Source organism: Atractosteus spatula, chromosome 21 (genome assembly GCF_055471065.1).
Source record: "Atractosteus spatula isolate fAtrSpa1 chromosome 21, fAtrSpa1.hap1, whole genome shotgun sequence".
In the NCBI taxonomy this organism is placed as follows: Eukaryota; Metazoa; Chordata; class Actinopteri; order Semionotiformes; family Lepisosteidae; genus Atractosteus; species Atractosteus spatula.
In genome coordinates this window covers 16,940,940-16,964,735 of record NC_142726.1, presented here as the reverse complement: position 1 = coordinate 16,964,735, position 23,796 = coordinate 16,940,940, and the positions used below count along the sequence as shown (strand labels likewise).

The window sequence follows — 23,796 nt, the reverse complement described above, 5'->3', positions numbered from 1 at the left end:
CCCTCCCCACCAAGCACCTCTCCGACTCTCCAGGTGCTGATTGTGCCCATCTCTCTGTGTTCTGTCTTGTTCCCCTGAAGGTCCGTGGACAGGAAAGACGTCGGTCTCTGTCGCGCCAGTCGTTCACTCAGGTGAGGCTCAGGCCTGGGTTCGGGCAGGGTGGAGTGAGAGTACTGCTCTCACAGCCATGGCCTTCTTCAGTCCCAGTCCTGAGGGAACACTGGGTCTTCTGGTTTGTTGTGCTTCAGCTCAGTTCGTAATCGCAGGCAACGTGATATTGACTTTCTTTATCTTTCAGCTCTTAATAAATGTACAGGGTTTGTAACGGATGTCTAGTCTGCTCTCACTCCTCGGTTGGTGTGTCTGAGGCTGAAATTTTAAACGGTGGTATTAATAGACACAAAGTAGTTGGAAAAGTGTCATTTTGAAAGCAAAAATGTAATGAAGCAAAGGGGATTACATACATTGATATGTACTGTAGGTTAAGGCCCAGGTGGAGACAGTAGGACTGAGGACTAGAGATACTGTATACTGTATATCCCAGTTTCCCTGCCCTTTCCTTTCTTCATTTCTTTTTCTCTTTCCTTTTCTTCATTTGTTGCCTTCTTTTTGGTTTTTGCCTCCAAGCCTTCTGAACTACAGCATGACAACCAACCAGCTGAAAATACTGTGTGAAATCCTGACCAGGTGCCCAGGGCTTTCTGAAATTGAGTAAGTGCGCTCTATCTTTCTAAGGAGAAACTCTTTCACAGGAGAACTGGCTGATGGGTGGAAGCTAAGATCTAACAGTGATGTAAACATGCATGAACGCATTTCTTAATCAAGCTCTGAAATTCAGTCCTTTACTCATCCCTGCAGACACTCAGTGTTCTCTAGGTCCATCTCTGTGTGAGATGAATCTCTGAACCTCGCTTGCTGTCTGTGTGGTACATTGGGTTGTCGGGCAGAAATCGATGCGACTGAGCTGTCGTATTCAGGGCAGCCAGTGGTCGTGTCTGGTGAGCGTCTTTGCTCTGCGTTTGCAGGCTATCTGGGAACGGACTGCAAGAAGATGGGTTCATGACACTGTGCGACTTCCTGCCTCAGCTTATTGTTTCCACACAGATCACGTGAGTTAGACAACAGAGCAAAAATCCCCTGAGAGTCAGTTTTGAAAATCCTTGTGAGTCAGTACAACACCTTTTTTTATTGCGACTCTTCGGGTCCAGGGACTTTTTCATGCACAGACACTTGATGTCGAGTAATTCTGCAGTCTAGAACACGCTGCTTTTTACAAGAGTGCTGATAAATGAAGATCTTCCAGCACACTTTTCTCACTCCCTGTACTTGGCTGATAAGAGGTGGTTTTGAAAAGTAGTGGTGGCACGCCAAGGCAAGAGCACAGAGAAGTGCAGTAGAGTCTGGTGCAATTGTGGTAAAAGTTCAGTAAAGCCAGAGGGGTGCACTTGCACAAAAGCTGCAGCAGTTTGCCCTGGACGTTCCTCGTATGGGTGGGCGGAGATGTCAGTGAAGTCGGTTGTTGTGGCACCTGTGCTTTTAAATGTAGACAGTTCACACAGCTTGTGTTAATGCAGCGTTTCGGGAGTTAATGGGCTCCTTCTGCCTTTTCAGCCTCTGCAACAACTGCATCTCTGTGGATGGGATAGGCTATCTGTTCCGCTCGCTGGCGCTGTGCCCCAGGGTGGTCCTTGTGGACGTCAGGTATCGAGAACAGATTTTTCCTCACGTGCCTGGACTAGGGGATCCTGAGATGATGGAAAAAAACAACTTCAGAAATGTTTTTCCTCCAGAACAGAATCCATGTTTTTAACGCAGGGCCTTGCAATGTGTTGTTCTTCCTGTTGCTCTGGGGTCTGGAATTTATGGCTTCAGTGTCAGTGAGCGACTGAATGAGCTCTGCAGTCAATCCCAGACAGCAGCCCTTCCTATATGACATCACTAGAGTGTGTCTGTGATGGAATGTTTTTTGCAGGAAGCCTTTTCAAAGACTGCATGTGTGTCGCTAAGCATCCTGCTGGTGTGTAGCTTCCGTTATGCTTGGCAGCTTCAAGCCTGAGCAGCAGGACTGCAAAACGAAATGCAAAAAGTGCTAAAATGCAAAACGAAAGTGGGCCTTTGCTCTTGTCATGTCAGGTCTGTTGTGGTTTTTAACCATTTTTGTGTAAGAAAGACCCATTCTGTCTGAGTGAGAGGGAGCTGTTACACACAGCTTGCCCAGCAGACTCCCTCATTAACTAACGCTGTTGGTCTCGCAGCCTCCAGACACCCAGCAAGGTGATCATAAGGTTTGCGGGAGAGCTACAGGGACCAGAACAAGTTCCTGGGTGAGCAATGCCTTCCTCTGTTGATGCACTGCAGGTATTGGGGGAATTCCTCCTGATGTTTCAAAGTGCTGTAGCACTAAGGTTTAGGATATATGGCAGTTTGTCATTTCATTAGAGAAATGCAGAGCTTTGATTTATGTCATGATTTACACTGCTGATTGAACTGGGTGCAGCAATAAGATACAATTGTGCTTGGGACATAACAGACTATTTCTAAATATAATTTATTTTTATGTCTTTTTAGGGATGATGTCACCCAGCCCCATGCCACAGAGGAAAATCGGATATCTAAGACACTCAGGTATTTCTTTAAAGTTTTTTTTGTATTTGTTTTCGGATTCTAGCATTTCTGCCAATTGGAATGTCAGAGGAAAAGTGTGAATGATAACAGAAAGAAGAGGTGTAATTATGAACAAGAGGAATTGTTTGTAATATTGTTGACTGTGCAAAAATACTTCCTCAGGCTGACAAACTGCGGCATCCAGCCCGAGCAGCTGGACAAGCTCCTGAAACCCCTGAGGAGCTGCAGCAGCCTGGAGATCCTGGAGTGAGTAGGAGCTGTGTGTGTTTTCAGGCAGGTGGGCTCCAATAGGGACAGAGGGAGATGTGCACTCTCTGCACTCTGCACACATGCAGGGTGAGGACAGAGGGAGATGTGCACTCTCTGCACACATGCGGGGTGGGGACAGAGGGAAATGTGCACTCTCTGCACTCTCTGCACACATGCAGGGTGAGGACAGAGGGAGATGTGCACTCTCTGCACTCTCTGCACACATGCAGGGTGAGGACAGAGGGAGATGTGCACTCTCTGCACACATGCAGGCTGAGGACAGAGGGAGATGTGCACTCTCTGCACACATGCGGGGTGAGGACAGAGGGAGATGTGCACTCTCTGCACTCTCTGCACACATGCGGGGTGAGGACAGAGGGAGATGTGCACTCTCTGCACACATGCAGGGTGAGAACAGAGGGAGATGTGCACTCTCTGCACACATGCATCTCTAAGCGTTCTTCCTGCCTGTGGCTTTGCAGCTTGTCTGGAAACGCGCTGGGGAACGGAGGTCTGAAGAAGCTGACTGAGGCCCTGCCTGGCCTGCGAGGGCTCCAGGAAGTCATGTAAGTTCATGCAGATGTTCGGGCAGGATCTTGCCGGGACCCTGTGGGTGCGTGCGCCTGCGGTTAAGAACTAAGCCGGGGGGGACTCAGCAGTGATTCAGCACCTGCTCTGCTCCCCCCGCAGTGCCAGCGATAACGCGGTGACGCTGGACGGCGTGCTCTGTCTGGCTGACTCCCTCCGCACCTGCAGGACCATGTGTGCGGTCGACGTCAGGTACGTTGAGTCATCTCCAGCACCTGTCCTGGGAAAGAAGACTGCTCAGATTGTCTGCAGACTTCCTTTGCATCCTGTCATGTTTGTTGCTGGCAATACTGAGAATCAGCACACGTCTCCTCCTCAGGAAACGTCTTCAAGTGGAGAAGTGAGCGCTGCAGGTGCCCACACCCTCTCCTGTTCCAGGGTGTCTTTCTTCTGCTGATCTCTTGTTTTATACTAAATGTTTCCATGTTGCTTGTTTTTCAGTGATGGGGGTAGCAAGAGGCTGGTGATGGAGTTTCGCAGGAGTACAAGGTACCATCTATGACTAAGGAGCGTGGTTGTCTGCTCCCCTGCATTCGGCGGAGCTGTTCTTACTCTCCTGTCAGGACAGCAGTACTGCTGTCGTGCTGATACACTACAATCATGTCCTTTCAGCAGAGCCAGCGGTGTCCTCTCTGAGGAGGCGGCCCCACCGGAGAATGGCCTGAGCCAGGGCAGGAGACTGAGGTACCGCATGAGAGCGTTATGGCACCGGAGTCTCGTGCGCAAGCTTCTACCTCCACCCACGGGGGGAAAGCGTAATTCACTCAGGACAAGATAACCAGTCAAACCTCTCAATTACCACCACGCCTCCACTCACCTGAATACTGAAACCCTTTCCACAGTGCCTACCTTGCTCAGTGTCGGGTGTTACCTAGTGAGCTCAACCTCCGCCTTTTCTGCTAGCGCTTTCCTTGTGTGTCTTTCCTGGTTTTGAACTACGGCTTACCTTTTGACTACGGCTCTCGGATCACGTCTTTGGCTCTCCGTTGGATCTCTCGCGAAAGTACTTATTCTGGTTAGTGATCTTAAGCTTATCTTCTCGACTACGACTCCTAGATCGTGTCTCGGCTTCTTCGCTGGGTCTTACGGTATAGTGCTCTTTTTGGTTTACGGACTCAAGCTCACGTTTTTTGGATTACGAATCTGTCTACACCACACGGCCTGAGTAGATACCACAACTCGCTCACCCAGCCTCCGCATAGGGTTCAATCCTGTGAAACCACCCTGTCACTTTTGTAACAGTGTGTTAAATACTAATGCAAATTCTAATACTGTTCTAATACTGACACTGCTAAATACTAATGCATATTCTAATACTGTTTTAATACTAACACTGCTAAATGCTAATGCATATTCTAATACTGTTCTAATACTGACACTGCTAAATACTAATGCATATTCTAATACTGTTTTAATACTAACACTGCTAAATACTAATGTATAGTCTCTTCTGTCCCACTGGTAGATGTTGTGTTTCATCATGTCATGTGACACACCTGGTTATTTGTAATGAAATTCCCTCCTGTTTTTCAGTGTCCGCAACAGCGACATTCAGTCTGCGATCATGGAGGGGCTGTGTAGGCGCCTGACGCGATGTCCGGGTTTATCGGAGCTGGAGTGAGTCACAGGCTCGCCACCGCCCCTCACAGCTCACTCACAGCGACCCTGGGGTGTCAACACTGAACGTGACAGAAAGCAACACATTACAACAGCTTTGACCTCTGTTTTCCAGCTTTTCTGACAATGTCCTTGACGAGGCGTCCATCGAGAAGCTTCTGAAGCACCTGCCTCAGATGCGGTGGCTGAAAGTGCTGAAGTAAGAAGCCAAGTTGACTGTCTCAGGTGCTCTTCACCTGCGGAGAGCTGGGCCTGTTACAGTGCAGGCAGGAGGCTGTCAGAAACACTCTAGTTTCCCAGAGTTACCACCCTGTCCATCTGCGTTCACCCTGCCTGAACTCAATTGGCTTGTAATGTGTCTCGGTAAAAAATCAAAGCTAGAGCTAAACAATGCAAACAACAAAACTGTCATGATGCATTAATCAGGACCCTATGCAGACGGTACAATCCGGAAGGGAGTGAAACAGACATGGGGGGGGGGGGAGAAGACTGGGCACTGGGCTGATAGACAAACAGGGGGCGTCTCGATGGTGCACTGGTGCTCAGGGGGGTGTGGTCCAGGCGAACAGGCAAAAGGGAGACCTAGGGTGAAAGCAAGAGTCCAGAACCGGATAATCCATCCACGACAGACAAGACAAAAGTGGAGCGGGATCCGGTGCAGGGACGGGGAATAAAAAGGGGTAACGGGGCCAGGTGCTCCCAGCCCCGGACCCAGATGGTCAGGACGCTGTGGTGAAGCCGATGCCGTCGGGTCTCTTCTGGACCCGCTGGTAGGCGGGCTTCCAGGCGTCCATCTTCCAAAGCTGAGCCCAGAATGGTAGGAGCCTCTGGCTAATATAGGGGGGGGAGCTGGAATTGCCTCTCCGAGTGGTAATAAGATATGGCACCACTGGTACTCGTTAAAGGGGAACTGCAACACTATTTTCAGATTTCAGGGTTAGAAAGACTCAGCGTTGTGATGAGTGCATTTCACTACAATGAGAGTAAAACGAACACAGTAAATTGTAAAGCTTATCACAAAATAGGTGAAATTTCCAGGTATGCGCAGCGCCATGTTCTGCAATTCAGAACGAGGCAACAAAATCTCTGGAGACGTGTTGTGGCCCTATTACATTGTAAACACGCAGGCTTGTGAATAGGTTTTTTTATTACAATAGAAATATTGCTCTTGACTTCCAGTTGGTCTGACCAACAAATCTGATTTACTTGTTAACATTACGTGGACTAGTGAGCAGGAAGGGCCGCAAGACGTCGCCACTCGTGGGAACTCTCGCTCTCGCCTGTGGCCAGACTGGGGGTTTGAGACAACAAGGCGACTTACAGTACTTTCACAAATTTCACAATTTTGTGCTTAATTTGACATTTGTAAACTCTATACCATCAACAAATCTTTTCTGTTACCGAGGTTTAATGACCAGTCTGTGAAATTGGGACTCCAGTTTTCATTTAAGTCTCCCATTATTAATGAAATGGAGGAATTGTGTTCACTTGACTTGGAGAACAGGTGAGCTTTTTAAGATTTTGACAGGGTTGAGGTTAGAGCTTCTGCTTGGCCTGCAGTATCAGGACTCTGTGGGATAACGATGCCATTAAGATCTCTGTGGGTTTCACTTTATTCCTGGTCTCGTAAGCTGAGTTGCAGCAGTGCTGAAGCTGTCTAAGACTCTGCCTGTCCTCTGTGCCTCCCAGGGTGGGTAACGCAGTGCTGTCAGCAGACGGGGCTCTGCTGCTGGTCAGGAGCCTCGCTGACTGTGAGAGAGTCCGAGCTGTGGAGCTGAGGTAAGTGCCTGGCTGCAAACACGCAGCCCTGTTTTCTGAAAACCAAAAACTGCAAAGTTATTTTTTTTTCCTTACTGAGCCTGACTTTAAAGAACTCGCTTCCCCCCCCTTCTCCCCACCTCACAATTGTGAAAAACGAATCACCCCACAAAAGAATTCAATTAATATACAACTGAAAAAACACAGCAGCTCTCCTGTAATTGTTCTCCCAACACTTCTTCTCCAGGAATCATCTCTAAAATCTTCCACAACACTGACATCATCCCCAGTTCTGCAACTCCCTCGCAGATGAGCTCCTCTTTCCTGTACTCCTCCCCAGATCTCTGTAACATTCTGGATAAGCACTTTGAAAGCGCTTGTATGCTTTGATTTTTGTAGAGGAATTTGTTGTTGTACTTACATATGCCCCAGTTCACAACATTTCAGAAACACAGAAGAATTACAAAGTCCTAAAAGTGATATCACTCAAAGCCCACCACTCGGTAATCATTTTCATTATTTTCGAATGCATCCTCAGACCCCAGGGAGACGCCTTCATTCAGTTTGTCAAGGGCAAAGTGGAACAAGCGACCTGCAGGTAAGTGTGATGTCACTTCCTGCTCTGTAGCGCTGGAAAGTGTGACATAACTTCCTGTTCCGGGATGCATTGAGAAAGAATGAGCATGTCAAGAGAGTCACAAACTAAGTCCTGCATAAGAAACTCAGAATTTAAGACTTAGAAGTCTTTTTTATATCTAAATATTTTTATGTATTAGAAATAAGTCTGTGCTCTTACACCTGTGTCATCCCACGGTTTCTGTCAAACAGCTAGCTGTAGATACGTCCCCTGGGATTCTCACTCATGGCCAGTCTTGTCTTGTTCTTGAGGTTGAGTGAGTATGCCCTCAGCGGAAAGCACATGGAGGAGCTGGCAGCGGTGCTGGAGAGATGTCCCCATCTGGCGGAAGTAGAGTAAGTATGGCTGCAGCCCTTTTCCATCTGTCCACTCCAGCAGCTCGGCCTGGAATCCCCCAGGCTGTGAAGCAGGAGCACTTTGCCGCACACCAAGGGAGTCCTTTTCATGTCCAAATCGCATCACATCAAATACAGACATTAATGAATCTCATCATCTCACCACATTCACTAAAATCTCATTCGTTGTGAATTAACCCGAGATGTAGTCAGCTGTGGTGTGATCATTGGCTTGCTATGAGTAGTTGGTCTCCCTAGTGGCACGGTGAACTCACTACCTCTGAGTAAGCAAGAGCCAGTATTCTGTTAGTGTGGAGCTCAACACTGCTGCTCCAGGGTTCTGGGTTCAAATCCTGGCACAACCACCTGTATCTCTCTGATAATGGATGGATGAGAAGATAAACCCAAAGTGAAAAGACACAGCTCCAATTCCGTCTACAAATATGCTGATGACACGACCATCATTGGCCGAATCCCTGCTAATGACAAGATAGCCTACAGGGATCAGGTCAGGAACCTGGTGGAGTGGTGCCTTGACAATAATCTGTCAGCAAAACCAAGGAGCTGGTCATTGATTTTAGAAAGCAGAGTGGGGACCACACCCCTGTTCACATCAATGGGGTGGCTGTTGAGATGTTAGCAGCTTCAAGTTTGTGGTTCCCTTCATCACTAATGATTTAACATGGTCCCAGCATGTAGCTACAAAGAAGACACAACAGTGCCTTTACTTCCTCAGACTGTTGAAAAGATTTGGTCTATCTTAAACTGTCCTTACCACCTTTTACAGGTGTGCTATTGAGAGTGTGCTCACATGTGGGATTGTAGTGTGGTTTGGCAGCAGCTTGTTGTCTGGGGGTGATCAGGTCAGCCCAGTCCATCATTGGAGTACAGCTCCCTTCTATTTCAGACATTTTTACAGCTCACTGTCTCAGGAAGGCTGGAAGTATGGCTAAGGTCATCCTGGTTTCTCATTTTTCTTCCCCCTTCCCTCTGGTAAGGGTTATATAGGAGCATAAAGTCAGGAGCTTCCAGATTCGGAGACAGTTTCTTCCAACAAGCTGTCAGATTACTGAACCCTACCCCTACCGCTGGCTCACACTGATGTTTTTTTAAGCTGTATGTTACTTAACTCGTTGTTGCTGCTGCTGTTCTGAGTTTATGTTTTTGGTGATTCCTTTAATGTCTTTGCATTGGAGCACACATGCAAATAAGCATTTCATTGCACTTGTGCGTATGACAATAAACAGAACTGAACAAACTGAACTGAAGTAGTGTCACGTCGCAGTTCAAAGCACTGTTTTGTTACATATTTTTAATATTTTTCTGTGTAACTCTAGTAGCGTGTGCATTAACCTTGCAATGCCTAATTAAGTTGTGTTTTCTCTTTTCAGCAAACACATTGTAATCATCATCGCTATTTTGTGTGTTATTTTATATTTCAGTTTATCCAGTAATTTACTGAAGGATGAGGGTATAGAATGCTTTTTGAAGTTTTTACCTAAGTTCCAGATTTCAGATGTTGTCAAGTAAGTTATTATTACTTTCTTGTCACTTGTCAGTGTTTTTGTAATCGGTGCTGCGACAGACAGCAGGGGTGTTGAATGAATATCACGCTAACCAGCGATCAAACGTCTGCCTCTTTTTTCCCGTCTCCCTGCAGTCTCAGCAATAACAGCCTGACGCAGGTGGGGGCGCTGTGTCTGCTCAGCTGCATGAGCCTCTGTGAGCGAGTGCTGGAGGTCGATGTCTGGTGAGTTCTTCCCTTGTGGTTAAACCCCTCCCAGCACACTGCAGAGTTAGGAAGCTGCACTTTTGTCCTGGTGTCACCCAGGTCTGCACACTTTGCTTTAAACCTTTCTGGAGACACAGACTGCATGATACTCAAGTCACAAGGTTCAGTTCTGCGTTTTCTTCCTTCTTTAGCCTAGGAGCTGAGCAAACGTCCCTGCTATGGTTTAAGCATGAAGAGGAGAACAACAAAACCTTCAGGTACTTGTTACTGTATGTTTTAGTTGTAACATTTGTTACATGGTAATAACACAGACGTCATATACATTCATATTATGAGTTCATATATCTCAGCACATATATTTCTGAGAATTACCCAGTTTGTAAGATTTATTGGGAAAATCAAAAAATGAACTCAAACTGCAAAAAGCACTGAGCTGCTCCCGGCAGTGCTCGTCCGCCTGGCCTCTGTCTCTGTGGGAGTGCTGGGAGGAGAGGAGATGAAGTCACTGCCCTGCTTGTCTGTGCTCCTCCAGGAGAGAACAGCCCCACAGCGCAGCGCGTACAGGACATTCCGGCACCCAGAGAAGAATCAGGTACCCAGAAGACCTGCCCTGTGCTCTCATTTCTGTTACTATGGTCTGCTTAACATAACGTGAGCGCTTTGAGGAGATTGATTTTAAAGATGCCTCATAGAATAGTTCATCATTTGTGATGTGCATATTACTCATCTGGACATAATACCGTTGTCTTTATAATGTATTCTAAGGCATTTTTCTTCCTTTAATCCCTATAAGATGCACTGAATATAGGTACCCAGGAAATAAAACGATTTTCTGGTCGTGTCCCCTTTCACTGATGTGAACAGAAATCTGTTCTCTAGCTCTTGAGTCGACGGTACCTCTCTCCCTCATGATCTCTGCCCGTGTCTCTCCTCCTCCAGCCTCAGGGAGTGTTGTTTCCAGAGGGAGCACCTGGCCAGGCTGGCGGGCGTGCTGGACCAGTGCACCCAGTTAGCCAAGCTGGAGTGAGTATGCGGGAACCAGGAGGGAGGGGAGCAGGCGAAGAAGCACAGTGGAACCAGGGCTGATCCTGTGTGGACGGCTTACTTGTTGACTTGCTCGTGAAGATGGTGAAGTGGGGAGCTCTGGGCTGACACCGCTGGGCAGTGGAGGAGCTTGTGAGCGAGGCTGTCGGTTTCTGTCGTTTCAGGGTGTCCTGTAACTCCCTGCACAGCGAGGGGCTGCAGGCCCTCACCCACACACTGGCGCGGCTGGCGTCTCTCAGGGAGCTGGAGTATGTATTGTCCGCAGCCGCCCCGCAGTTAAACAAGCAGCTGAATCCAGACGAAATGTGAAAGATTTCTGACCTTATTTTATCCGTGTTCATTAGGATAAAAAACAACGGCCTCAGTTTGGAGGCGATCGAAAGCCTAGTGAAGGAGCTGACCCGCTGTCCTGAGGCCCTAGTTTTGAGGTGAGACAGAGTCGGGGTCAGTAGGCCCAGGGAGGCCCTGTGTTTCCGGATAACGATAAGGTCCATGACCGATGTGGAAATCACCTGCTGAAGGGTGTGTTTGTGTGCACAACTGTCTTCTGAGGACAGACTAGATCACGATAGTGACCTGCCAATCGCAGAAAGCAAAGCGAGCTTTGATGGCCAAGTCCTCCTTCTCAGTGGACCCCGGCCAGCAGGTGCTGGGTTTGCTGTCTGACTCAGTTGCTGGTGACTCGGTGTGCCCGTGCTGCTAGAGTCTCAGACAGTCCACTAACGCCCCCGATCCCTCTGTGTCAGAGCTGAAGAGCCATGGATACAGGCTGGGGAGGCTGTTTGTTTCGTCAGCGGGTGCCTGAGCGTCAACTCAAACATCCAGGAGATCAGGTGAGTCTGTCGCGTCCTAACGATGAAGACAGGTACGTACAAACTTTCGAAGGCGTTAGAGGCACCACGATCTGTTCTTTTTCCTTAAGTGTCATGCATCCATGATTTTAAATGGCCATTTAAATTACAATCCCTGCAACATGTTAAGCATAGAGGAACTCACATTCAGGCGTACACCGTGCACACCTGGGGTTCTGATGTGGTTGGAGTAAACTGCAGTCTACAATTGTGATTTAATCGCCACTTAATACCTGCTGTGCCTTTTCAGGGTCCACAGAAACACTGTCACTGTCACTGTGGAGAGCTGCAGTGCTGGGGACAAGGCTTCTGCTTGTGACAGGTAAAGCAAAACCCCAGTCGATTAAAGGAACTCATTGCTCTCCCAGATACCTAGGTAGGTAAATGGGTTAGGTCCCCTTTTCAGGCCATAAAGGCCCCTGGGGGAATAGGAGTACAAGGGCCACCATTTTTCTTGGCCATCCGACACTGGAGGTGGAAGTCATGAGATCAGCATCATGCTCCGGCCAGCCTATTACCCCCGGAAGGATTAACCCTGGTACTCATTTGAAACGCAGGCTGAGTGGACCTGGGAGCCATCTGGAAGGAATTAGAGCTACATTGCTTGCCCCTACCCAGGACTGAACCCGGGACCTTCCATTTTGTCTTGACACTGAAAGTGAACGGTTTGTGAATTTGTTTACCTGGCCCAGAAAATAGAGGTCAGGAGCTAGATGCCCTTGCTGTCTGAGCTACCACAGCTACCTCCCTGATAACCTGCCCTGCGTAACCACAGTAGCTTGTGAGAGTTCACAGTTGGTCTAACCATTGCTGTCTGTGTGGTTTTGTGCTTCAGGGAAGGCAGCCGAGTAGGGAAGTTTTCAGAGTCATCAGTGAAGTCAATCAGGTGAGAACTCGTTACCTCTTCACCCCAGTCCTCTGGGGTCAGAGGTCATTACCTCTACACCCCAGTCCTCTGGGGTCAGAGGTCGTTACCTCTTCACCACACTCCTCTGAGGTCAGAACTCGTTACCTCTTTGCCCCAGTCCTCTGGGTCAAAGGTCGTTGTCTGTCCGCATTCTTCTGTGAGTGAGTGTGAGTGAGTCAGGAAGAGTCACGTACAGAATCTTCCTCATCTGTTCCAGGTACCACCAGCTCCTTCATTACCTGGCTAGATTACTAATCCATTACAGACAATTCCATGGTTTAAGAGCCAGTGGTAGCTGGAACCTGTGCTGGCAGAACCGCAAGGGAAACAGCTCTGTACCAGGCCAGGCGTCTTGTGGAGCTCAGTTGCGCCATCTTCCTCTTCTTTCTTGTGCAGCAGATCGTCCAGGTGCGTGGTTGTGAAGTAACCCTGTGTGCTTTGCGTCTCTGACAGCCTCGTAGACTGCGGACTGCAGGGACGACACCTCTCCTTCCTCCGCGAGGTCAGCAGACACTGCCCACAGCTCCAGGAGTTAGAGTGAGTATCAACCCTTCTCCTTGACCTGTCCCACAGCCAAGGAGCAGTCACAGCGCCCCAAGTTCACTCAGAGTACTGGGGTGCACATGTCTGAACACACAGCGCCTCTGGTTCACACAGAGTACTGGGGTGCACATGCCTGAACACACACAGCTCCCCAGGTTCACTCAGAGTACTGGGGTGCACATGTCTGAACACAGTGCCCCAGGTTCACTTAGAGTACTGGGGTGAACATATCTAAACACACAGTACCCCAAGTTCACTCAGAGTTTTGGGGAGCACATGTCTGAACACACAGCGCCTCTGGTTCATTCAGAGTACTAGGGTGCACATGTCTGAACACACACAGCTCCCCAGGTTCACTCAGTGTACTGGGGTGCACATGTCTGAACACACACAGCGCCTCTGGTTCACTCAGTGTACTGGGGTGCACATGTCTGAACACACACAGCTCCCCAGGTTCACTCAGAGTACTGGGGTCCACATGTCTGAACACACAGCACCTCTGGTTCACACAGAGTACTGGAGTGCACATATCTGAACACACACAGATCCCCAGGTTCACTCAGAGTATTGGGGTGCACGTCTGAACACACAGCTCTCCAGGTTCACTCAGAGTACTGGGGTGCACATGTCTGAACACACAGCGCCTCTGGTTCACATAGAGTACTGGAGTGCACATGTCTGAACACACAGCGCCTCTGGTTCACATAGAGTACCGGGGTGCACATGTCTGAACACAGTGCCCCAGGTTCACTCAGAGTACTGGGGTGCACATGTCTGAGCACACACAGCTCCCCAGGATCACTATGATTATTGGGGTGCACGTCTGAACACACAGCGCCCCAAGTTCACTCAGAGTACTGGGGTGCATGTCTGTGAATCTGTACGATCTGTTGCAGGTAGCTTTTTTATCGCTTGCCTGTGGCTTGTAGAGTTAATCACCTGATAGATCTTTGTCATCTCTCTTTTAATCCAGCCTGTCCCACAACAGCATTGGTAAGGAAGGAGCTGAAATCTTGTCCTCTGTCCTGCCTCAGTTAAGAAACTTGAGAAAGCTCAGGTGAGACGCTATTTATCACAGGTACTTCACTGTTGCTGCTACCAGAACCGACCTAAGTGAATTACATTATACCTGATATTGTTGACAAGTTAGGATTATTTTTTAAACAGCAGACCTGTGACAGTTTGGAAAACCTGTTTTATATCTCCGATGAATGATATTCAGTGACTCTGCAGAAAAATACATGTTGAATTTACAGAGTGTTATTACACACCACATTGTAGTTTTTGACTAGTGAAAAAAAAAAGCTTTCTCAGAGAAAACTTTTCTACCTTTCAGCCTTGAGTCGAAGCTGACGTCTGCCGCAGAGATTGCCCTGCTGGCAGAGGGGCTGGCCAGGTGTCCTGGCCTTGGCAGCCTCAAGTAAGACAGCCGGGCTCTCTCTTGCGGGTGTGGGGGGGTCGTGTCGTTTTGTATGGTTGCTTGAGAAAACCTCAAATGAAAATGGATAAAGACCGGTTCACAAACAGAGGATCATGGGGGTGTCTTAACATGTCGGTGTTGCCCGACGGCGATGAGGGAGGCAGTCGAATCCAGACCAGCTGGAAAGTCTCGGGCAGTGTTGCAGAAGGACATTAGCTGTGCTGTCTTGCCTCCCCCAGCTTCTCCCACAGTACGATGGGCGACGACGGAGCTCAGGCGCTAGCAAAGGTCTTCCCACAGCTGCCTCGCCTCACAGCCATCAAGTGAGTACTGATCACCAGGCCTGCAGTGTGGGCTGATCCTGGCCTTCACCTCATGCGTACCGGAACTCTTCTTCTCCGGAAGGAAAGTAACGAGGACACAAGCATTTGCGAAAATGAAGAATTTGAGACTTGAATGCACCATGTGATAAATAACGTTTGTCTTTCCATTTTCCTTTCCTTCAGTCTTTCCCAGTGCTCCGGTGTGTCCACAGCGGGCGGGCTCGAGCTTGTTCGGGGCCTGTGCCAGTGTCCTTGTCTACAGGAGATTGAGTAAGCTGTGATCTCTCCCTGACTTCTCTTGTTCCTGCCGTTTCTAGTAGTAGCAGTATGAACCGTGGGTTAACAAGAATCGGAATTCTCTTTCTTTTCTGATTTTTGTCTCGCCATCAGTACCAACTCTCACAGAACTCGAGTGAGTTCCTCAGAGAGATGAACGGTTTTCTTTGCAGAAGGAATGTTTGGAATCTTGTGTAAGTGTTTCTTTCTTAAAGGCCGCCAGGTGGCAGCATTGGCAATTTTTTGCTGAAAGTTATTCTAATTAAGCTCTAAATCAGAAGGGAAGAACATAATGCCCATTAAGGAGTGTTGTAAATACAGTGGAAATCCAATCTTAAGTCTCTGTTTTTGTCCGTTTCCAGCTTAAACTCCATCCAGCTGGATGACAGTGGCCTGTTCTGTCTGACGGAGGGACTTCTGCGCATGGAGTCTGTGAAAAAATTAAAGTAAGCCGAAGACTGAACCTGCGCTGGTTGAATGGCATCAGTTTATCTGATTAAAAAATTGAGAAATTGTAGAAATCAGAAATCTCTGGCCTGGGGTCTTTTTAAACAGACACCTGCTGTTGTCAGACATATCACCCTGTAGCTCTCCACTGGCAGCCCACTGAAGCTAAGCAGGGTTGTCTGTCTACCCATTCTTCTGTGAGTGAGTGTGAGTGAGACAGGGAGAGTCAAGTACTGAATCTTCCTCATCTGTTCCAGGTACCACCACTAGACTGTAGTGGGCGCCTTCTTTCGGATGAGACGTTAAACCGAGGTTCTGACTCTCAGTGGTCATTAAAGATCCCTGGGTATTTCTCGAAAAGAGTAGGGAGTTATCCAGGTGTCCAGGCCAAATTTCCCCCCTCGGCCTTTACCGTGGCCTCCGAATTGTCCCCATGTATGATTGGCTTGCACTTGCCCTGCGATGGACTGGCGTCCCGTCCAGGGTGTACCCTGCCTTGCGCTCGTTGCTTGCTGGGTAGGTTCCAGCTTCCCGCCACACCATATGGGATAAAGGGGTTTGGTAAATGACATGACATAACATCACTTTATTAGCCCTATACAGTTTCTTGCATTAGGAATTCACCTTTTCGCATACCCCAGCTTGCTCTCCATGAGACACACAGACACACACGCAGTTGGGGGTTAAGGGCCTTGCTCAGGGGCCTAACGGAGTAGGATTCCTCTGCCAGCTGCGGGATTTGAACCTGCAACCTTCCAGCCACAGGCACAGATCCTTAGCCACAGAACCACCGCTCCGTGACCTGCTGTTGTATGTGACACCTCAGGAATAGCTGAAACACAGGATAGCATCATCAGGAAAAGCTACCAGATCACAAAGGGAATTGATTACTCTTAAACCCACATTCATGGCAATAACGCGGCTGGACTTGAACAATAAAACCTTCTACAACAGCGTGGGAAGTACACAGTGTGTGTGTTTCCTTCAGTGTGCTCCAGAGGGGGCTGTTTTCATCTCAAATCTTCACTGGATTTAGCTGTGACTCCTTGCTTCCCTTCAAACTCATGGGTTCCTGCATGAACAATAAGACTTAGAAAGAAGGTACATGTGATCATTCAGACTGTGACTCTGTGGCTGAGGTCTCTGTTTTCTAATTCCAGCTTGAATAAGATTGTCTCCAGCTCGGAGGGCAGAAGCGCGAGAGTCCTGGGTCTGCTGAGCTCCATGAAGACCTGCAGGATTGAGGAAATAGAGTGGGTGATCCGAAAGGCAGCTGCTAGTATAGACCCTGCGTGTGAAGCAGGTGCAGTCCTGATCGCTGGGCGCTGTTTCCCCCTGCAGGGTGAATGGCATCCGGATGGGAGACAGCGGAGTGCTGGAGCTGTGTCGGCACATTCCTCTGTGGGAGAGACTGCGGAGAATCAGGTGGGCAGAGACCACTGTCTCCGCAGGGAGATTGGACAGCAGCCACAGAGCTTGCAAGGAAGAGAACAGAAAGGCGTGGGCCTCGCATGGTCCATGGTCTGGTCAGAGTTCAGCCTTATCACCTGGTGCCACAGTGTTTAGACCACAGGGTGTAACGGGAGCTGGTCCTGACTCCCGTGAAGTGTGTAGTTTAGGACCCTGTGCAGACGGTATAATCTGGAAGTGACTGGAAAACATGGTGAGGAATGGAAGGGATGGCGAACAGGGGACGGCGCCGACAGTGATCCAGGTGCCAGCGGGGAGTGCAGGCAAACAAGTCCAAAACGGTCCAAAGGGGAAATCAGGGTGCAGTCCAAAATCCCAAACCAGGTGATCCATCCAAGACAAGACATGAATAAAAACAGGAACAGGATCAGGGACAAGGTAGTTAAAACGAGGCCAGGCGCCTCGAATCAAGGCCAGGCGCCACAGAATCAAAAGATAGTCATAATTCGACATTTGCTAATTAAACATTAAAATTGACAAAAATATTGACAAATTACAGCATGATCTTTACAGGTAACAATCTTTATATAAGATTAAAAATTGATAATATGTACAAATAAAAACATTATTGATATATTGATTGTCACATAGATTGTCACATCAGCTGGTCAGGATGCCGATTGGAAGCCTATGCCTTCAAGCCACGGACGTAGGGCGACTTGATGCTAGGCGGGCCTCCAGGTGTCCGTCTTCCAATGCAGAGCCCTGAGCTTCAGAGGCACGAGGTTGAAATAATATACGGTGAAACCAGGGATAGGTGAACGTGATAATGAAACTAAAACACAAAAAGGGTCGAAGCGCCCTCTAGAGGAGGGATGACAATCGTGACGCAGCGCTCTGCTGTCGCAGCCTCTCCTCTGACCCCACCCTCTGTGCTTTCTCCCACCAGCCTCTCTGACAACCAGATCAGTGGAGCGGGGGGTCAGCAGCTCATCGAGGCTCTGTCCAGCTGCAGGCTTCTTCAGGAGATCCAGTAAGGAGCACACGGGTTTTGGGCAGAGTGGAATAGGAGGGGCTGTCCTGTGTGACCTAGACTTTCTCACACCATTTTGTGGCCTGTTCTCCTTGGCTTAATTACTTACAGTAACTAATAGATTCAGCATGAGGTTAAATTGGTTGATTGTTAATTTGTTTATTGATGTGAGCCAACCTAAGTGATGCCCACAATCTTCCTTGCAAAAGCTTTGACTCTTGTAGTATAATGGTAATTTTGGACAGATTTTTCTTCTGGAGGAAATCCAGAGCTTTAAATCCAGAGCTTTCCATTTCAGTGCTCTGTGACTGACGTACAGCAATGATCTTCCTGAATGCATTTTTGCAATGAGAACTAATTCTTTCTCTGCAAATCAGCTTAGCCAACAACTCCCTTGGAGACACTGCAGCGCTGAAGCTGGCTGGAGTCTTACGTGCAATGACCCACCTGAAAGTGCTGAAGTAAGTGCCTAGACCCCACAGGGGCATGACTGGAATAGACACAGCTTTTAAAGAAAAGGACAGGAATCATTGAAATGGTCTTAGGAAACTATCTTTCAAACATTAAGCACATTTTAAGGGTGAGAGGGGAATAAAATAAGTCCCGTAGCGCAGTTCAGGACCCTATGCAGACGGTATAATCCGGAAGTAAGTGGAGAAGGACAACAGGGAAGAGACGTAGAGGATCAGGACGGGTTGACAGACAGGGGGGCGTGACGGCAGTGATCCGGTGCTCGGGGGGCGCGGTGCAGGCAGACAAATCCAGACAGTCCAAAGGGGGAAACCGGGACGCAGTCCAGAGTCCAGGAACCGGGGGATCCATCCGAGACAGACAAGGTTAAAAACCAGGAAGGGATCCGGAACACGGACAGGGAATAAGAACCAGGGTAACGAGGCCAGGCGCTCCGAGCCCTGGACTCAGGATGTCAGGACACCGTGATGAAGCCTACGCCATCGGGTCTCTCCTAGATCCGCCTGTAGGCGGGCTTCCGGGCGTCCATCTCCCAGTGCTGAGCCAGGAATAGCGGGAGCGCCAGGCTTAAATATTAACCAACAAAACAGGGCAGGTGCATGTAATCAACTAAAATACGAAAGGGTCGGAGCGCCCATAAGAGGGGGGATGACGATTGTGACAGTGGCCTCTATTGTACAGAAAAGATGTACAGTGTTACTGATTCAGATAAGGTGTCTGAATGGGACAGGAAGGATGTTCTTCCCAGCTCAGAGCTCAGGAGAGCAAGTGGGTCAGAAAGTGTTTCACGCTGCAAGCCTGAATGCTCATTTCCTGGAGGGAGCATGTTGGGGCCTCCTGTCCTTATCCTGTGTGTTGTCTTTCCTTGCCAATTCCTGCCTGCAGCCTGCAGTCCAACCGGATTGGTCCTGAGGGAGGAGGACAGCTGTGCAGAGCCTTGTCCTTCTGTGGCAACCTGGAAGAAATCAGGTACACGTACCAATCAACACCGCAATACATTGGAATATCTTTAGAACAGGAATAGTAAGTCACTTAGCAGACGCGTTTGTCTAAAGGTACAGAGGGTAGACAGTGAGTTACATCAGTAGAAGCTACTGATGTCTTCTCCTTAAGAGGGTGCAGAAGGGGCTCGGTACCCTGAAACGTTGAGTTGAAGTGTGAACTGGGAACGAATGTCCTAGCAAAGCATCCAGGGCCTGTGCCTTCACTCCTGGGCCAGCCAGTTGACTTACCAGCACTGTCCAGAGTGACTACTGCAGTGCCCAGGTCGCTTAAGACTGAAACCATGTTTTAGTTATTTTCTTTCCCTCTTATCATGTGCCTTTAAATTCAGCATTTCAGTTTAGTGTATTCAAAATTCCTTAGCTAAAAACATAGAAACCATAGAGGAGGCCCCCCAGCCCGTCTCGCCTGTTTGGTAGTTAGCAGCTAATAGAGCCGGGGCTTCAACACCGCGTTTGGAAAAGCAGCGCCAGTTTTAAACGCCCTGCCATGTGGTTTCCACGTGTACTCTCGGGTTTGTGTTTCACTAGATGTGATTTTACGAGCTCTTGTGTTTTTGTGTACAGACCAGCACTGTATATTCAAGTGTGGATGCAAGCTGGCGTCTCTGACCAGCATCGCTTTGATTTAACAGCTTGTCGGAGAACCAGATTGAGGCGAAGGGGACACTGCAGCTGTCAGAAGCCCTGGTCCAGATGAAGTCTTTAAGGAAGCTGGAGTGAGTCGTGCTTTAGAGTTCATTTTCTTACCGTTGAAAGAAGACGTGGCAGTAGTTCCTCTCCAGGGGTGTGCGTCCGGGGCTGCTGGAGATACAGGAGGAGACAGGGAAACAGCTGCTCTCACTCCACGGACTGCAGCTATTCACAGGGTTTCAAAGATATTAGTTTTTGCAGGAAAATGTCTGTAATAAATTCCGACAAAATATCTTTCTTAGCAAACACACGCTTTAGCTGTCCATGAATTAAGTTAAATTAAATGACTCAGCTCACTAAATATTAATAAGAGCACGGTGTTTCTGTGTAACCCCAGCAGTAATGGGACCTGGATGTTAAGTTATTTTCATCTAGGGATGTCACACACAGGAACACATACACACACGCACGTGCACACACAAACACATGCACACAATGTGCTCCATAACACTATTTTATTATTATTGTGTGATTTTAGGCTGTGGAAGAATGACATACAGTGGTGTGAAAAAGTGTTTGCCCCCTTCCTGATTTCTTATTTTTTTGCATGTTTGTCACACTGAAATGTCTCAGGTCATCAAACAAATTGGAATATTAGACAAAGATAACACAAGTAAACACAAAATGCAGTTTTTAAATGAAGGTTTTTATTATTAAGGGAAAAAAAAATCCAAACCTACATGGCCCTGTGTGAAAAAGTGATTGCCCCCCCTGTTAAAACATAAATCAACTGTGGTTTATCACATCTTTGGAAAGCTGAGTTCAATTTCTCTAGCCACACCCAGGCCTGATTACTGCCACACCTGTTCTCAATCAAGAAATCACTTAAATAGGACCTGCCTGACAAAGTGAAGTAGACCAAAAGATCCTCAAAAGCTAGACATCATGCTGCGATCCAAAGAAATTCAGGAACAAATGAGAAACAGAGTAATTGAGATTTATCAGTCTGGAAAAGGTTATAAAGCCATTTCTAAAGCTTTGGGACTCCAGCGAACAACAGTGAGAGCCATTATCCACAAATGGCGAAAACATGGAACAGTGGTGAACCTTCCCAGGAGTGGCCGGCCGACCAAAATTACCCCAAGAGCGCAGCGACGACTCATCCAAGAGGTCACAAAAAAAACCACAACAACATCCAAAGAACTGCAGGCTTCACTTGCCTCAGTTAAGGTCAATGTTCATGACTCCACCATAAGAAAGAGACTGGGCACAAATGGCCTGCATGGCAGAGTTCCAAGACGAAAACCACTGCTGAGCAAAAAGAACATAAAGGCTCGTCTCAGTTTTGCCAGAAAACATCTTGAAGATCCCCAAGACTTTTGGGAAAATACTCTGTGGACTGACGAGACAAAAGTTGAACTTTTTGGAAGGTGTGTGGCCCATTACATCTGGCGTAAAAATAACACAGCATTTCAAAAAAGGAACATCATACCAACAGTAAAATATGGTGGTGGTAGTGTGATGGTCTGGGGCTGTTTTGCTGCTTCAGGACCTGGAAGACTTGCTGTGGTAAATGGAACCATGAATTCTGCTGTCTACCAAAAAATCCTGAAGGAGAATGTCCGGCCATCTGTTCGTGACCTCAAGCTGAAGCGCACTTGGGTTCTGCAGCAGGACAATGATCCAAAACACACCAGCAAGTCCACCTCTGAATGGCTTAAGAAAAACAAAATGAAGACTTTGGAGTGGCCTAGTCAAAGTCCTGACCTGAATCCGATTGAGATCTTGTGGCATGACCTTAAAAAAGCGGTTAAGGCTCGAAAACCCTCCAATGTGGCTGAATTACAACAATTCTGCAAAGATGAGTGGGCCAAAATTCCTCCACAGCGCTGTAAAAGACTCATTGCCAGTTATCACAAATGCTTGATTGCAGTTGTTGCTGCTAACGGTGGCCCAACCAGTTATTAGGTTTAGGGGGCAATCACTTTTTCACACAGGGCCATGTAGGTTTGGATTTTTTTTCCCCTTAATAATAAAAACCTTCATTTAAAAACTGCATTTTGTGTTTACTTGTGTTATCTTTGTCTAATATTTCAATTTGTTTGATGATCTGAAACATTTCAGTGTGACAAACATGCAAAAAAATAAGAAATCAGGAAGAGGGCAAACACTTTTTCACACCACTGTATATAAGACTTAAAAAGGCCCAGAATCTCCAGGTTCTTAAGGGAAAAATAAATGATAAATTCTTGCTGTCAATGTAACTTTCCATTGGTGAAATTTGACCTGCTGTCCCTACACCAAGCTCCCCTGGGTTCGTTATCCAAGTGTGTCTGTAAAGTTCTTTCCTTGCCAAGATAAAAACCCTTTGCCTCGGAAAGCCTGTTCTGATTTTGGAATGAACAACTGCACCAGCTGTTGGGACTAGACTTGAAGATATGGATGCATACAGCTCACATGTGCAACGTGAACAGAATGCAGGTATGGAGATATTAATGGCTACTAGGAAATGTTTTGCAAACCCCTGTTTCTGCTTGTAGTCTGAGGCTGGCCGAGATCGGTGAAGTGGAGTCCGTCCGCCTGGCAGCCAGCCTGGGCCACTGTGTCTCCATGGAGGAAATCAAGTGAGTGTCTCCCCACCCCTGAGCTGACATCTCCACCCTCTCTCACCCACCACTCCCTTCCCCCTGCAGTAAATAGGAATCCATTGCGTTTATGCAGCAGTTTTCACCTCACAGTCTTAGGAAGAGACCCACCTGATCCTCCATGTCTTCCACCTGGGTTTAACACAGCGTGCAGATGCATGAGACACTGCTTCAGTGCTTGAATCAAGGGGCAACATTAGGGAGCCCGGGGTGGAATTTAGCTTAGACACCCCTACCCTTACGATCTTTAATGACCCAGCGTCCAGAAAGTCATCTTAATGTCACATGGGAAGGATGACACCTCCGACAACACAAGTCCACTCATCCTCCTGGAGCACTGGTTCAGACATTCTGCTCCAGGCAGAAGAGCACCACCTAGTGGTCCACCAACACCTCTCACAATGGCAGCTCGACCTTCCTAATTGATGCTTCACAAAGGACTCAATTAAGCACCTGCCCTTACGAAACTTTCTGACTGTGGTTCTGTTTTAGGAATTGTAGACAATTGTCCGATATCACACATTCACACAGATGGCTTCCTGATTAACACAATACATTAACACAAATACACCAGCCTTCACTGTACAGCTGAACTCATTTAAAAGGCTGAGACTGACTGTGAGGAAGTGACATTTGCTTTCAAGTTCCCCAGTCCAACTGGCACTCTGCATTGACGCTGCCTGCCTTCACACTACGGTTTGTTTCAGCCTGGCTTGGAACAGTGTTGGAGATGAGTTTGCCAAGAAGCTTGCCGAGGTTCTAACGAGATTCAAGCGATTAAAAAAACTTGAGTAAGTATCAACAGCTGTTTCAGGCATTTGCAGTGTTTCTTAAAGGGAGTTTTCCCAGGAGCAGAGATATTTATTATTATATTCCAAAAATATCCCAAAACAAAAAAATAAATACAATTACTCATGAATGCCATGAACATGTGTGCCTGTGATCTTTTGCAGTTTGGAGTGTAATTCAATAACATTCCTTGGGGCTGAAGCAATAGCAGAGAAGCTAAGATCTTGTTCGTCTATTGAGGTGATAAGGTAAGTCTTTTAATAGGGTTTATTTTCTCTCCTTTAGTGAGTACAGGTGGAACACAGGTGGTTGTAGATCTCTCCAAAAGAACGAGGACGCACTTGGACACACCTGGGATTCAACTGCTATGAGCAGGAAGTGACAGGTTTCTTGGCCAATAGTGTCCATTATCTCAGCCCTGAAGGCATGAGTACTTTTATGACTTAGTTCAGCTGATATCAA

General features: G+C 47.8%; 1 protein-coding gene across 3 annotated transcripts in view; it reads left to right on the top strand.

The window, feature by feature from the left end:
* Positions 1-23,796, top strand: part of nlrc5 (NLR family, CARD domain containing 5) — a 35,316-nt gene that overhangs the window by 10,070 nt on the left and 1,450 nt on the right. The window contains exons 11-51 of one of the 3 annotated variants that reach the window (XM_088939232.1): positions 81-131; positions 628-711; positions 1,026-1,109; positions 1,612-1,701; positions 2,256-2,324; positions 2,569-2,625; positions 2,788-2,871; positions 3,357-3,440; positions 3,565-3,654; positions 3,904-3,951; positions 4,078-4,146; positions 4,996-5,079; positions 5,195-5,278; positions 6,769-6,858; positions 7,376-7,435; positions 7,726-7,809; positions 9,252-9,335; positions 9,470-9,559; positions 9,733-9,798; positions 10,074-10,133; positions 10,481-10,564; positions 10,750-10,833; positions 10,930-11,013; positions 11,332-11,418; positions 11,687-11,758; positions 12,272-12,322; positions 12,797-12,880; positions 13,860-13,943; positions 14,223-14,306; positions 14,546-14,629; positions 14,813-14,899; positions 15,268-15,351; positions 16,513-16,605; positions 16,694-16,777; positions 17,712-17,795; positions 18,173-18,256; positions 19,152-19,235; positions 19,903-19,986; positions 22,441-22,524; positions 23,253-23,336; positions 23,499-23,582. In XM_088939232.1, coding sequence (XP_088795358.1) covers positions 81-131; positions 628-711; positions 1,026-1,109; positions 1,612-1,701; positions 2,256-2,324; positions 2,569-2,625; positions 2,788-2,871; positions 3,357-3,440; positions 3,565-3,654; positions 3,904-3,951; positions 4,078-4,146; positions 4,996-5,079; positions 5,195-5,278; positions 6,769-6,858; positions 7,376-7,435; positions 7,726-7,809; positions 9,252-9,335; positions 9,470-9,559; positions 9,733-9,798; positions 10,074-10,133; positions 10,481-10,564; positions 10,750-10,833; positions 10,930-11,013; positions 11,332-11,418; positions 11,687-11,758; positions 12,272-12,322; positions 12,797-12,880; positions 13,860-13,943; positions 14,223-14,306; positions 14,546-14,629; positions 14,813-14,899; positions 15,268-15,351; positions 16,513-16,605; positions 16,694-16,777; positions 17,712-17,795; positions 18,173-18,256; positions 19,152-19,235; positions 19,903-19,986; positions 22,441-22,524; positions 23,253-23,336; positions 23,499-23,582 — 3,246 coding nt within the window. Of the gene's footprint in view, positions 1-80; positions 132-627; positions 712-1,025; positions 1,110-1,611; positions 1,702-2,255; positions 2,325-2,568; positions 2,626-2,787; positions 2,872-3,356; positions 3,441-3,564; positions 3,655-3,903; positions 3,952-4,074; positions 4,147-4,995; positions 5,080-5,194; positions 5,279-6,768; positions 6,859-7,375; positions 7,436-7,725; positions 7,810-9,251; positions 9,336-9,469; positions 9,560-9,732; positions 9,799-10,073; positions 10,134-10,480; positions 10,565-10,749; positions 10,834-10,929; positions 11,014-11,331; positions 11,419-11,686; positions 11,759-12,271; positions 12,323-12,796; positions 12,881-13,859; positions 13,944-14,222; positions 14,307-14,545; positions 14,630-14,812; positions 14,900-15,267; positions 15,352-16,512; positions 16,606-16,693; positions 16,778-17,711; positions 17,796-18,172; positions 18,257-19,151; positions 19,236-19,902; positions 19,987-22,440; positions 22,525-23,252; positions 23,337-23,498; positions 23,583-23,796 lie in introns of all 3 variants that reach the window. The other 2 variants (XM_088939231.1, XM_088939233.1) reach the window with 2 other exon arrangements.